This window comes from Vulpes vulpes, chromosome 3 (genome assembly GCF_048418805.1).
Source record: "Vulpes vulpes isolate BD-2025 chromosome 3, VulVul3, whole genome shotgun sequence".
Classification (NCBI taxonomy): Eukaryota; Metazoa; Chordata; class Mammalia; order Carnivora; family Canidae; genus Vulpes; species Vulpes vulpes.
In genome coordinates this window covers 29027116-29042583 of record NC_132782.1, presented here as the reverse complement: position 1 = coordinate 29042583, position 15468 = coordinate 29027116, and the positions used below count along the sequence as shown (strand labels likewise).

The 15468-nt window shown below is 40.6% G+C and overlaps 1 protein-coding gene across 1 annotated transcript in view; it reads right to left on the bottom strand.

Moving 5' to 3' along the window:
* Window positions 1–14026, bottom strand: part of FSIP2 (fibrous sheath interacting protein 2) — an 81121-nt gene extending 67095 nt beyond the window's left edge. The window contains exons 1-8 of the mRNA XM_072751256.1: window positions 13928–14026; window positions 13121–13246; window positions 9977–10138; window positions 9191–9280; window positions 7678–7817; window positions 6420–6561; window positions 5812–5922; window positions 2377–2503 (exon numbers count right to left, since the gene is read on the bottom strand). Of these exons, the coding sequence (XP_072607357.1) occupies window positions 2377–2503; window positions 5812–5922; window positions 6420–6561; window positions 7678–7817; window positions 9191–9280; window positions 9977–10138; window positions 13121–13246; window positions 13928–14026 (997 nt within the window). The remainder of the gene's footprint in view (window positions 1–2376; window positions 2504–5811; window positions 5923–6419; window positions 6562–7677; window positions 7818–9190; window positions 9281–9976; window positions 10139–13120; window positions 13247–13927) is intronic.
* Between the last annotated feature and the right edge of the window lie 1442 nt (window positions 14027–15468).

Here is a 15468-nt window from a genome sequence, read left to right as displayed (position 1 = left end):
GACCCTGAAATGTATGGTCATCTAATATTCGATAAAGGAGGAAAGACTATCCATTGGAAGAAAGACAGTCTCTTCAATAAATGGTGTTGGGAAAATTGGACATCCACATGCAGATGGTGTTGGGAAAATTGGACATCCACATGCAGAAGAATGAAACTGGACCACTCTCTTTCACCATACACAAAGATAAACTCAAAATGGATGAGAGATCTAAATGTGAGACAAGAGTCCATCAAAATCCTAGAGGAGAACACAGGCAACACCCTTTTTGAACTCGGCCACAGTAACTTCTTGCAAGATACATCCACAAAGGCAAAAGAAACAAAAGCAAAAATGAACTATTGGGACTTCATCAAGATAAGAAGCTTTTGCACAGCAAAGGATACAGTCAAAAAAACTAAAAGACAACCTACAGAATGGGAGAGGATATTTGCAAACGACATATCAGATAAAGGGCTAGTTTCCAAAATCTATAAAGAACTTATTAAACTCAACACCAAAGAAACAAACAATCCAGTCATGAAATGGGCAAAAGACATGAAGAGAAATCTCACAGAGGAAGACATGGACATGGCCAACATGCACATGAGAAAATGCTCTGCATCACTTGCCATCAGGGAAATACAAATCAAAACCACAATGAGATACCACCTCACACCAGTGAGAATGGGGAAAATTAACAAGGCAGGAAACAACAAATGTTGGAGAGGATGCGGAGAAAAGGGAACCCTCTTACACTGTTGGTGGGAATGTGAACTGGTGCAGCCACTCTGGAAAACTGTGTGGAGGTTCCTCAAAGAGTTAAAAATAGACCTGCCCTACGACCCAGCAATTGCACTGTTGGGGATTTACCCCAAAGATTCAGATGCAACGAAACGTCGGGACACCTGCACCCCGATGTTTCTATCAGCAATGGCCACAATAGCCAAACTGTGGAAGGAGCCTCGGTGTCCATCGAAAGATGAATGGATAAAGAAGATGTGGTTTATGTATACAATGGAATATTACTCAGCGATTAGAAACGACAAATACCCACCATTTGCTTCAACGTGGATGGAACTGGAGGGTATTATGCTGAGTGAAGTAAGTCAATCGGAGAAGGACAAGCAGTGTATGTTCTCATTCATTTGGGGAATATAAATAATAGTGAAAGGGAATATAAAGGAAGGGAGAAGAAATGTTGGGAAATATCAGGAAGGGAGACAGAACATAAAGACTCCTAACTCGGGGAAATGAACTAGGGGTGGTGGAAGGGGGGAGGAGGGCGGGTGTTGGAGGGGAATGGGTGACGGGCACTGAGGTGGACACTTGACGGGATGAGCACTGGGTGTTTTTCTGTATGTTGGTAAATTGAACACCAATAAAAATTAATTAAAAAAAATAAAATAAAAAAATAAAAGTTAGATGTGAGTTGGGCTAAAGGTGATGGTCAATGGTTGCCTCAAAAGTCTGAGCTTCATTTAAGAGGTATTGGGGAATCTTTACATTTGGGGGCCTGAAGAAAGCCTCAGAACAGATTTAAAGTGTAATTGGTAGTAGCGTGAAAAATCATTTGAAGTGGGTAGGAAAAACAGCCAATGGAGACTAGTTAGCAACCTACTGGAGTGATGCAAGGAGGCTCTCACCTGGAAACAGGATTGATGGGAGAGAGAGAGGATTGATGAGATGAAAGATGATCTTATTCTTTCCTGATACTACATAGTCATGATAATTAAAGCAAGTCTACATTTTTGCATTCTAACAACGAAATTGTAATTAATAACTTCAATGAATTCAATCTAATACTCATTATTTTTTCTAATGTTATAAATAAAAGAAAGCTGGTAGAGATTGGGCATAGTAGAGTCGTGACTTGATGTCCCTGCTTTTTCATTTCCTCCTTTTTTCCTTTCCTTACTTTCCCTTCTTCTCTACCTCCTCCCATCCTTATTCCCCAACTTCCTTCCTCCCTCTCCCCCTTTCTTCTGGCACTGTCCTTTCTGACTGGCAACCTGGTACATTACTATGTTGGTATATGATAGCAATCATCATACACACAAGTTTTTAAAGTTTCAGTAACAAAACATACATTAGTTTTAGCATAGGGAAGTTGGTTAGAACTGCAGTATATGCAAGCTTGTCTACTGAACCACTTGGTAAGATTATTTTACTTTGTTTTAATTTTTACAACAACAGAACACAAAAGTTTTATGTGTTTATAGTTCAACTTGAACTATAATAAATGCCTAAAACTGTGCCTAGCACGAAGCAGATAGCAATTGTAAGCAAACAGAATTTTACAAAAGGATTTTTACATCGATATATAAATAAGCAAAATATATATATATATTTAAATAAGCGTTTTCTACATAGCTCCATTAGCTTTTAATATCTCACGTTCACAGTATCTTCCATCTTGTCCTCTATAATGAAACGTGTCGTTCCTCATCTCTTCTCCTTTAAAGCCATTTTCTTGCATTTTTTGTAAATGGTAAGCCATTTTTTTCTCTATAAGGGCCTGTTTCTAAAATATTAAAAAAATATATATATATGTTAACATCAGCTTAAAAATGAAAGACAAATATTTAAATATGAGCGTATATTGGAAATCAGTAGTCACTCCTGTCTTGTGACTTGTAAGGTCACATGGTACAGATTTAGGAGTGCAGTAAGGGGTCAGTTTCCATCTGTGATCAAACATGAGCGCTTAGATACAATGACCTCACCGCACACACTGGTCCAGTTACAAGTGAGGTGGCATCTCTTAATCAGAGCTAGCTATCCTGGAGAGCTTAGGCAATTTAGAAATCACCTTCAATGGAAGGATTTCTGAAAGACTAAACCAGTATCACCCAGGCCTACCAGAGATACACGTTATATATGAAACGGGACTTCCTTTTGTGAATCTCCAGGGTAATGTTGACCCTAGATGTACCAGAAAGGAAAAAACTGCACAGAGAAAGAAACATAGAGATCTGCAAAGGGTTCCCTAGAGGATTCAGCAACAGAATGGGTCAGTACAAGTGTGTGAGGAGACTAACCAAAGCCATAGAAAGGACTGTGCTAAAGGATGAGAGAGAACAGTGCTTGGCAACTATCTATCATGCCTGTTTTCACCATCCACCCTGGAGGAGGTTCCTAAGTCATGGGGGATTGTGTAGAGTGTTAAAATGGGTCTTGCTTCAGTTGAAGGGAGTAATTAGTTTCAGATTAAACATGGCTCTGGCCTCATCTAACAAATCTTAAAAACCAAAACCTCTAACAATCAAGCTGTTTCCAAAGAAATTACCTACATTCAAGAAAAAAGCTAAAGGATATAAGAATATGAAAACATTCAGCACCCAAAAAGTTAAATCCATAATATCTGGTATCCAATCAAAGAGTGCCAAGCATACAAAAAGCAGAGAAATAGGACTCATAAAACGAATGAATCAGTCAACCATAATGACACAAATATTAAAATTAAAGATAAGAATGTTAAAACATAATTGTATTCCATATATTTATAAGGTAAATAAAAGACACTGAAGATATAAAAGGATCAGAATCAATTTTTTAAATGTATGAGTAATATGAGATATGCATTAATAATAGAATAGACATTGCAGAAGGAGAGATTAATTAATGCACATTCAGGAAAAGAAACCATCCAAAAGGAAATCAGAGAAAAAAATATACAAAATAAAAAGGTGTGGAACAACATCAAGCATCCTAATATGCCTGTAGAGAGGAGAGAGGTGGCAAAGGAGATGTTTGATAATAATGTTCATTATCACCTTTTCTATCCTATATTATAACACAGGTTATAGTCAGTGCAATCAAGCAAGAAAATGAAAAATGCATCCACATCCAAAGAGGGGAAATAAAACAATACCATAATCATTAATGGAGAATATCACTGGCATCTAGAAATAAATTACAAGTGATAATAAGCGACTTTGTCAATGCAAGATACAAGATGGATATAAAAAATTCCTTTTCTATAGACTAACATCAAATAACCAGAATTTGAAATTAAAAACACCAATTATAACAACATACAAATTATGAAATACCTAGGGATGAATCTATCAAAAGATGTATAAGACCAGTTACCTGCAAAAATTAAGGAAACCTAAAGAAATGGAGATATTTGGTTCATGGGTTGGAAGACTCAGTATAATCAGACCTACAGAATCAACGCAACTCTCAACAAAGTCTTGGCAGGATTTCTTTGTAGAAATTGAAATGCTTATTCTAAAATTTATATTGAAATGTAAAGGGCTTAAATTAGCCAACACGACTTTAAAATAGAAGAACAGACTTAGAAAGTTAGCACTACTGATTTAAAAAACCATTAAAGGTACAATAATCAAGACAGTATAATTGACAAAGAGGTCAAAGAACAGAAAAGAGTCAAAAATCAGTCTGTACAATGATTTTTTGACAAAGATGCAAAGGCAAGCTCTTTGAAAGATTTTGTTAACTCTAACTTAAGCACATACTTTGGAGTAAAAAATGTCAATGAAAAAAAATTAAGATATTAAGAAGTTATAGCAGAGGACTGAAAATCTGTTTTATTAAAACAAAATTCAAAAGAAAACAATTTAGAATGACTCCATTGGAAATATCTAAAATTCAAATAGCTCCGCCAATAACCTGGCTCCAGCAGCCAGTGGTGTTCCCAAGCCTACCATCAGGTCATGTCTAATGGGCCTTCCCAGAGCCAGAACTTCTCCCAATGCACTAGTTGTCACTAAAATTGGCCAGGACTCACTGAATACTAATTGCTATCAGGCAAAAAGAGGAGACCTGGGGCATTCTGTTACTCTCCAAAAAAAAAAAAATAACACAAAAAAAATAAAAATAAAAAAGGCAACTTGAAGAGAATGCCACTGGATAAAAAGGGGTGAATATTGGAAAATAATAATTATGGTAAAGTGGAACAAGCTGAGCTAAGCATACCAGCCCTGACAATACTAACAGGTACATGTGACAAAAGTAGAATAAAATTTATATTTATATTTATATTTATAATATTTATATTTATAATATTTATATTTATATTTATAATATTTATATTTATTTATATTTATAATATTTATATTTATATTTATAATATTAAATAATTTCTACATAGTAGTATATATCAATATAACCAAATTACATCTATCTTACACTACATATCTAGGTTTGTCAACAATAAGCTACCTAAATTATTTGGAATTGTTGACAAGCATTAAATGACATGGAAGGTTGTCAATGTTATTTTATGAAATGAAAAAGCAATCTATATAAAATACCCTGAAAGACATAATAACATGAATTTATTTATTGTAATATATTTCCTTTTTTTTTTTTTTATTGGTAACAGATTTTCATAGGAACATTGTAAAATGTGTGTGTGTATGATAGGGTGGGATTACAAATGAGTTTTCTTTCCCTTTATACCAATTTATACTCTCATAAAATATTATGTGTCATTTAAAATTAAAAAGTTACTCTAAAAAATTAGCTGGTGGGGAAATATTGAGAACTTGTGTTCCGAGAAATTCTGAGTGTAGGAAAAATCATTATCATTTTTCTTCCAGAGGAATTCCAAGTATTAGTTTACCGTGGGAGATAAAGTCAAAAGTAGTTGCATCAAACAGTGGAGCAGGACTTTTTAGATTATTGTCGGAATATAATCTAGGCAAAATACAGTGAACTCCACAACCTTCCGTTCTGTACCATGCATATCACTCGGGGTAACTGGGCCACTGTGATGTCACAGAGCGGACTCCCAAATACCAAAACTGGCAAACGCTTCTCGTCAAACAGCCCCGGTGAGAGGTGGGGGCTCAGCCTACCTACCTTCCTGTCACTCTCTTCTCTGCTTCTACGCCGTTGTTCCTCAATCCTGGCTTCTCTTTTAACGTCTTCTCCAATCCTTGTCAGGAGTAGCATCTCCTTTGTCTTCCATTCCTAGAAAGCGCGGTGGTACTGTACTCAGTACACGTTCACAATAAACCTTTGTATTCTGTCCACAGCACCAGGCATATTAGCACAAGGCAGGGGCCCAGCAGAAATCAGGTCAAGCATAATTAAAGCCATACATTGGGTTTGGGATGGCCTAACTCCTACCCACTCCTATTAGGAATGCACGCGTGGTTATTTTTAAATAAAGCTAACTTTTAAAATTTTTCTACCCCACAATGCGGATGTTAGAGAGTTAAATAGTGTCTAGCCACTTTCACCATCATCTCCTTAAAAGCGGATATTGGCTTATGTATACAGTTTGTGGTGTCGGCCTCATTATTTTAGGTAACAACTTGCACACTATAGGGGTGAAAAGAAGAGTAATGCGGATAAATGATTCAGACCTGAGATGACTTCAGGAAGTATGATGCACAGCTAAATTTCTTACAAATGAAACAACTGTATGCAATTTTCCTCTAAATATTTTCAATTTGTCATCTCACCTCTTCAATTTTTCTACGAAGGCTAAGTTTTCTTCTGGTGTATTCTCGCTGTCGTCTTTCTTCTCTGTCCATCCGGAGTAGGCGTTGCTCTTCTGCTGTGCGCTCAAGTTGTTCTAATTCCCTACTTATCATATCCAAATATCTAAGTAAAAGTGCAAATACAAGTCAAGGTGCGTCCCTTATGCTGGCATCATCTGCCTTGATATTCCCAAACCACCTTCTTGCTAGCTTTTTATTTCTTAAACTACAGGAATTTTACAGTTTTTCTATGAGCTCTGCTCATGGACCTTTAAGCCAGCCTGGCCCACCAACTCATCATACGTTACTCCTTATACGAATCTCTCTACTATATAAGGACCTGTTATGGCATAGCCAATGGTAAAATGTGGAGTAAATTGGTTGAAAAGATTTTGCGCAGTAAGTTTACATGACTTTGGAAAGAAAGCTCAAATAACTGCAACATTGGCTTTGATTCTGGGAAAACAAACAAACAAAGCGGATCCGAAATTCCTAAGAAAACGATGTATACGGGCTCCCTTGTAATTTACAAGGCCTCGAACAAATCTTCCATCTATTGTCGGGGTCTCTGGTATGTCAGTGTGTTTTGCAGAACTACCATGAAACGAAACCATGGAAATCAGAAGTCAGGTACTGCAGCCCGATCTCTCACTTTAATGGAGGAGGAGGAAAAAGACCTATAAAATCCCTTCACTTCCTAACAAGTGGTCTTGATCACAGGATGGTAATGACTGAACGTTAGTAGGTAACATCTGAAGAACTTAGAAAGTTTAGAGACAACGCGTATTTATATTGGCATTAGATAAAGTTTCCTTTTTTGACTTTTCACTCACTTCCTCAGACTTCATACCATCAATCCTTCAAGATGATGAGAAGAAGCTACTGTGGGAGCTACTGTGCTTAAAGATACTTTCCCTCTATGTCCCCCAATGGGAAGGGCTTTGGATCTGATTTTGTTCTTCAGTTGCCAGCTTAGATTACCTTGTGGACTCCCAGTAACCCTGTCTTCTCTAGTGGAAATTTCTCTTTATAACCTTGCTGCCATAATTTCCCAATCCCTGTACCTCTTGGTCTCCTTTCTTCTTCATTGTAAGGACCACAGTGGTGTTAACAGTGTCTAGTTCTCTAAAAAAAAAAAAAAAAAAAAAAAAAAAACACCTACCTTCACTTCTTTCTAGTATCTTCCTACATATTTGGGTCCACAGTATTTAAGTAAAATATGCATTAACTTCAGTCTTACCTGTGCCTTATTAATTGTTCCTGGTCCTTCATAGATTGGGTGCCTTCCTGTAACAACCAGTTTTGGAACTGTGCAACATCAGAACGTCCAGGTATCTGATTGTTTTCATGTAGTCTATTTACTTGCTTTGCAAGCATTTCCTATAAAAAAAAAAGTGTGTATCATATATACACATATACATAGATGTATGTAAATGGGGGTATGTATATATAAAACCTTTTTTTTTACATCCTCCAGAAATAAAACTGTCCTATTATATGCTTAGTAAAATTCCTGTACTTTGTGAATAGCTCATTCTGTTTAACTGCATTTAAAGCTATTATAGACAAGGACAACTGACCCAAAATAGAGTTGTCTTTCTCTGAAAATAAATGATATTTCATTTTATTTTTCTATCTTTTCTTTAAAAATCAAATGAAAATAAGGAAAGAGGGGAGGAGACGCTCTAGGGACAAGGGTGAAACTGGGGAAAATATAGAACAATTAATAGTGTAAGGAAGTCGTTATCATTTCTCTACAATTCTCTTTTGTTTTAAGATTTATTTATTTATTTTAGAGGGACCGAGAGTGGGAGCACATGAGTTGGGGGAAAGGATGAGGGAGAGAATTCTCAAGCAGACTCTTGGCTGAGTGTGGACCCCGACATGGGGCACCATCCCGTGACCCATGAGATCATGACCCTGAGCTGAAACCAAGAGTCAGTCACTCCACCGACTGAACCACCCGGGTGCCCGTCTACAACTCTCTTAACCTTTGAACATAAATTTGTAAATGAAAAAAAAAAAAAAATAAAAAAATAAAAATAAAAAATAAAAAAAAAAAATAAATTTGTAAATGTACACACACATCTCTCATTTTTATCCAACTCTCTTGACCCCAAAGCCTGAATTCACTCATGCCCATGTGCATGTATTCACACACTCTCACACAAACTTGGAGTCAAAAATCGAAAGGAAGTCCCTATCCACACCCACTCTACACCAAATCATTCCACTTCACAACATTTTTATTGATCAAACACAGCCGCATGTGTGGGTACACATACACGGTGTGAATGTTCTTCTAGTCACTTATAGGACATAGTCACTAGTCATACTCCTTCTCTCTTGTTACTCAAGCTGAAGAATCTTGCTGCCACAATAGATTCTTCCTATTGCTCCTAGCTCAGGTAGGAATGACATTTCTAAGTAGTAATTTATTTATTTTTATTTTCTCTAAGTAGTAATTTAATTGCTAAATTATGAAAGCTCCCATTGGCATATTAATAGATGACTTGGCCCTTTTCCTTTCCTTGGTTTAACATAGCAACCTCAAAATATTATTTATTCCTCTTCTAAATTTTCATTTGGAAAAAGTACTTGATAAAAATTAAGAGTAAAAGTAAAAATATTATATGAAATATAATAATAAAAATATTATATGAAAATACTTTGCATACAAATAAAGCTTTATTTATTTATTTGCACACAAATAAACCCTATGTATAGAAACCAAATTTAGGTATTTAACTTACTTGATCTCTTATATAGTTTCTTTCAAAGTCTAATTTTATACTGGTAAGATATTGCCTGTACTTATTCAATTCCCTCAAGGTACATACAATCTAAAAAACAAAATAACAAAAATATATGAATACAATTATTTAAAAATCATAGCAATTACTTTCCAAGGAAAGATAGTAATAGCATACCATTTGATAATATTTTGGTTTTAAGAGCAATAGATTGCTAACAATTTTGTAAGCGGTATCTAAAAGCAATTTTCAGTCAACAGTTTCTATCCACATAACATCACCTCATTAATATGCACTATCCCATGATAAGGGATTTATTACACAAATAGAGTTATTAAAAGAAACTAGCAGTGTAATAATAATGTTTAACCCCAATAAGAATATAGTCCATCAAGATTCTACCAGGCTGATTTTTCTAGGTTCCTCTTTTGTCTCAATTTCTTAAAAAGCTTATGGGACATAGTTCTTGACAAGCATGCAGTGACATTAGAGACAGAGAAAGAGGACTATGCTACATTTGGGGAAATTACTTTTACATCCTCATATTCTTTGGTAATCATCTTTTGATATTATAAAGAAAAAAAGGCGAGGGAAGTAGTTTCATTTAGAAAAGACAGTTGTCTGGTTTCCCTTGACCCAAATCCTGAGTAATTTGTGAAATTTCCCATTAAATATTTCTCACGGCCAAGTTAAAGGTGATACAGACCCCCCAAGTGAGGTACAGAAGCAAACTTTATCAATTCTCGGGGGTTTGCAATGATTATAAAGAATTAATCTGCAACCCACTTTATTATTGCTGGTGATATAGCCACCTTTCTTTAATCTTCTCAGGATATCTTTGCGCTTATAGTATTCTCTTAAATGTGGATCGTGGAGACTTTTATATTGGTTTTCCAAAAGTCGACAATAAGGATCATTCAGGTTGAAACCGTAAGAAGGTTGAAAAAGCTGCAAATACAAGATTTTAAAATATTAAAAGGTAAAACTAATGAATTTCACTTTTAAATGTCAATCCATTGAAATGACTAGACTGTTCACTGAAAATAAAGCACACCAGAAGAATTTGAAGTGGGGAAAAACCAGCAGCAGAAAGATTTGGATTAGGCAACATGAATCTATTATCCCGACTTCTCCCCACTGACCTGACTTACTCTAAAAACCTACCCTCACTCAATTAATTCCTCCCCTGATCACTATCAGTCCCTAGTCCTGAGCCAGAGAAGAAAGAAGGAAAAGAAAACGAATAAAATGTGTTTTAATGTATAAAGGGTGTAAAAGCTATGATTTTTCCTTTTCCTTCAACCTCTCTCAAATCAAGGTACTCACTTCAACTAAAAGGATAAAGGGATGATATTAATTATTATTATGTCTCAGTAATCTGAAAATGAAGAAAATAGACTCATGGAAACAATTTTAACCAAAAAAAGTAGAAGCAAAACTCAGATGTTAAAGATAATAAAAGTCATTTTGTGTTGGCAAGAAACCCATAGGTCTCAGAGTGCTACAGTCAGGGAAAAAAACCAAGGTCTGTATTATAAAGTTCAATATATTGAAAACCCAATTATAAAAGATATTGATAAGGATGGAGGTTTCTACATACATGTAAAGACCAACTACAGTAATCATTAGCATATAAAAGAAGGAAAATATCAGCTAATAACCACGTTTCTCTGTTACTTGAGAGGAAACAGCTGAATTATCTCATCTCCTTTGTAAATGAAAACATTATTACCAGAGTGGGGTGGGTTTTGCGTGGGTGTGTGAGTTCCTAGTCCATTTTTCAATGGCAAGATGGTGACGATGGGTAGTTGGGGAACCTGTGAAAGGAAAAAGCAGAGGGTTAAAGTGGAGGAGCCTGGCTGGGTAGGACCCTATAAAGAACTCCCTCAAGATTCAGGAGGGAGGATGTTTCATATGTGGGCAAAGGGGCAGACGGGAGGAATCTGATAGGATGCCGGCTTTCCTTTTCCATTTAGAAGCTTCCTTGATAAGTCTCTGACTTCTTGCTTAACACGAGGTTTCAATGTCTTCCAAGCGCGTACATCACATAGCAGAATTCCCTAATTACTAATGTTTCTCTGAGAAGGCAAAGAAAAGAATCTTTTAGGATGGTGTCTTGAATTTAGTTATAAAGCCCATACCTTTCCTGTAAGGAGAACAATCAACAATCATGACTCAAGAGTGGATTTTTTTTTTTTTTTTGAGATCTTGACATTTAGCTGTCAACATCTCTTAGCTGTTGAACTTTAGCTATGATGGCAATATATTTCTAAGACCAAACTTAGGCTGCTGACCTGTAGATGAGGAACACCTTTTAGACACATCCATTCATTACAGCCAGGGTATGCATTCTGTTGTCAATTAAAGCGATTGGTTTTTCTTAACAAAACAAAACAAAACAAACAAAACAAAACAAAACAAAACAAAACAAAAAACACTAAAAGTGTAAACGCAAAGCATCACTTTATTGAGGAGATTGTACTGAAAGAAAAAGAAGGACTCACAAAGTCAGTCTTTAAGGAAATAGTCTGGTGCCTAACTATGATTAAATGAAGACAGTTTGGTGGGGAATGAATGTAATAAAGAATGGAACATCTTTGAAAAGAGTAGTTGAAAAGTGAATTACTATTTGACAGAAAGGGTAATTGGGCAACCAATATATTTGAATAAGCAGACGAAAGGCAGGGCCAAGTTTACATCCTAAAAAGGGGTTGTGAAAGGTTTTATGCACGCGTAGGAAAGCGAGCTGGTTTGGATGTGGCTCGAACAGTGTGAGGCGGCATCTTTTTCCTTAGCTTGCTTTAGTCTAGTAGAACAAAGGGAAATTACGTGTTTCCCAGAAACAAAACTCACTTTAAGACAACATGTTGGTTAGGCAAGTATCAGATACCAAGGGGCCCTAGTCATTTCTGATGACATCATAGATAGAAGGAGGGCACAGAGGTCACTTGGAATTCTTTCATGTAATATTGTCTGTTTGCACTATGGACCAAAGTAACCTCTCGAAAAAGAATGTCCTGAGCCTCCTTAAGCTTTAGTTTACTGAGTCAAAGGCTGGGGAGGTTTGAAGGTAGAGGTAGCGTTGAGGACTAAAAGCATGAGAGGGTTTGAGGGAAGCACACTACACCCCAGGATGACTTCCATTATACAATCATAATCATAAAATCCTAAGTGTTGAGTAAAATCATACAAACCGAGGACAATGCAAATTTTAAGGAAAGATAAGCTAAGTGGGGCCTGTAATAGTTCAGAAAGAATCTCAAAAGGCGGTTCAAATTCAGAGATTGGGCAGAGGAGGAAAGGACATGTCAGGTTCGGGAAGCAAGGCCAACAAACACCCAGAAATATCAACGTGGCATGTGTGAGTAAGGCACAGGAGACCACAGGTGGGATTACAGAAAGGACTGGATGGGGAAGTTGGGGCAAATCATGGAGCCATTAGTTAAATAGTAAACATGTTCGCTTATTCCGACTTCACTTTTTTCCCACCTAGTGCACGAAATAGAATGCAGCTCAAAGCAAAATCGTAGAGAAGTGTTGTGCAATGCGAGTTTTGTCCAGGTTATGATGCCTTAAAATCATGACACAATTAAATGGCCAGCAGGCACCAGTAACCTCCGGCCTTTCTGACAAAAAATCGCACTAACCAGGTATAAAGTTATTATAAAGGAAAGTTAATGTGGTCCCATGCACTATAAGACAGAACTAAGAATCTAAACTTCATATATAGCCCAAGGTTCCGGGCAAACTCTAAGATGAAGTTGCTCCATGTGCATCCTCAGCCCTGTCTTAGGTTGGGTGTGGGATCCTCACTGTTTGCTGCGTGTCCGCGGCCTCCCGTGTTGGACTTTGCACCTGCAGCGCCCCAGTCTAACAGCCGGTAGGAAAGAGCAAAGAAAAGCAACGTAAGATGGTCAAAAACCACTTTACCTTTTCACTTATCTTCGTGGTATAGTATAAAGTGTTGCTCCCCGGGATCACAGGCAGCTTGACCCCGAGAGGCAGATCCAGGAGTTGACCCGCTCCGACCCCTCGTATGTGGGCTTTGTGCATGCCCTGCGGATGCAATCGGGGAGTTGGGCCTTTGAAGCCCTTGGGGTGTTAGGCCCGAGGCCCATCCGCTCGCCCTCCAGCCCGGTCCCGGCCCGGTCCCGCCCCAGCACGCAGCCGCAGCGCGCCCCCAGCCTCCCGGCAGCCAGTGGCCGAGCAGCCCGCGCCCCCGCCACCCGCCACCGCACGGGGCGCCCGGGACCTGCACTTCAGGACCGGCCGTTGGGAGGTTAGGAACCCGCGGCAGGTGTGCGGCGCCCCTGCACCCCCCGCCCCCCGCCCCCTGGCCTGGAGCTGTCCCCATGGGGGGGGGGCTGAGGCGGGAGGTTAGGAGGTTAGGAACGCGCGGCAGGTGTGTGGTGCCCTCTTGCCCGCCCCCCTCCACCGCCTCCAGGCCTGGAGCTGCCAGCACGGGGGCGGGGGGGGGGGGGCGGTTAGGCAATAGGTTAGGAGGTTAGGAACGCGCGGCAGGTGTGTGGCACCCCTGCACCCCCCCCCCCCGCTCCCAGGCCTGGAGCTGTCCGCATGGGGGTGCCAGAGGTGGGAGATTAGGAGGTGAGGAACGCCTGGCAGGTGTGCAATGCCCCTGCAATCTCTCCCCCCCCCCCAGGCTTGGAGCTGCCCGCACGCGGCCCAGGCGGAGGTTAGGAACGCGCGCAGGTGCCCCCCCCCCCGCCGGGCACTCACGTCTCCGCATCGCTGGCTGTCCGCCGCCAGGCTGCTGCTGGCCGTCTTGGTGGCTGCGTCGCTGGCAGCCTTGGAGCAGGCGCTGAGGTACAGCTCCATGCCCCCCGGGCCCCTCTGCCCGCCTCCGCGCCCCCCGCCCCCCGCCGTCTCCTTCCCTCGCACCCCTTCCCCGTCGTCCTCCCTCCGTGGCGACTGGACCCGGACTGGCCAGTACCCGCCCGCGAGGCTCGGTGGCCGCGGCGTTCTAGGCTCCGAACCCGGGGGTGGGGAAGGGCGGTGCCCTCGGGGCTTGGGCCGGGGGTGCCCCACACGGGGCCTGGTCCCAGAGGCCCGCATCAGTCCCGCAAACCAAAGTCCAAGCTTTGAAAGCTTTGCGGGAGGGTAGGGGGCTAAGGGAGCTACAGTTTGCGGGGGGGGGGGGGGGGGTGGAGGTGGGGACAGCACCCACTGCTACTATAAACCAGGAGTGACCGTGTAGCCCGTTGTAGGGTCCGAAGCCGGGTCACACCCCACACCCAAGCTCCCACCACCCCTCCAGGCCGGCAGGGCTGCACTGGGGCCTCCCTCCTGGCCTCCTCCCTCTAGCCTTCCTCTTTCCTGCCTAGCTCTCTTCCTTTCTCCTGCTCCCTCCTCTCCGCCTCCCTTGCTCTCTCCTACACCCCTCTGTTGCCTCCTCTCAGCCCTCCAGACAGGGTCTGTAAGATGCCTGACCCCTGGGGGCCCGTCCCTGGAAGGGGCGCTGGGGACCTGCCGGTGACTCAAACCTGGCCCTTCCTTGGAGGAACCAACCAGACCATGAGGACCCTGAGGGCACGGACAGTATGATTTGTCAGGAGTGAGGCCTCAGGCCCCTAGGATTCCTTAACTCATCCTTGTTCTTTCTTCTTTCTGGCCCATTTGGTAATAATAACCTGCTATTTACTGAGACTCTGTGAACTCCAGGCACCGGGCTGAGTGCTCCCCACGTTCCATCTTTATAACAGCCTTGCCGATAATGACCTCTTTTTCCCCCAAAGGTTAAAGAAGAATGATAGTTACTTCGTTAAATAGTGGTCCCAGAGACAGTTTCTTAGTCAACCCGCCAGTCGTAGGTCTGCTCTGTCTGTTTTAATGCCCCTCGTATGCATGGGACTCCTGAATCTGAAATCTGGGTTTGGGTGATAGATAGTCCCCTGCCAGCGCTCCCCGTCGTCGACATCGCACAGTCATCTCCAATTCAGTGTATTCAAATCTCAAGCTACCCCGTCACCAAAACAGGGCAGGATTAAGGGCCTGTTCTCCCTGCCTTTCCCATCCGGGCGATGATATCAGCACCTACCCAAGCTGGAAGCTGAAGTATAATACTAGATGCTTCCCTTCCCCCCGACTCCCCACATTCAGGGGATCTCTCTGTCCTCCTGATTTTATCGCTCAAATTAACTGGTCCTCTCCTCTCCATCTGCACCCTTCTCCCTCAGTGAAGCCATCGATCGTTTTCTGGTTTCTGCGATCACCACAGTCTTAGCTTTCCGCCACCTTTTACCCAACAGTACATTTTTTTT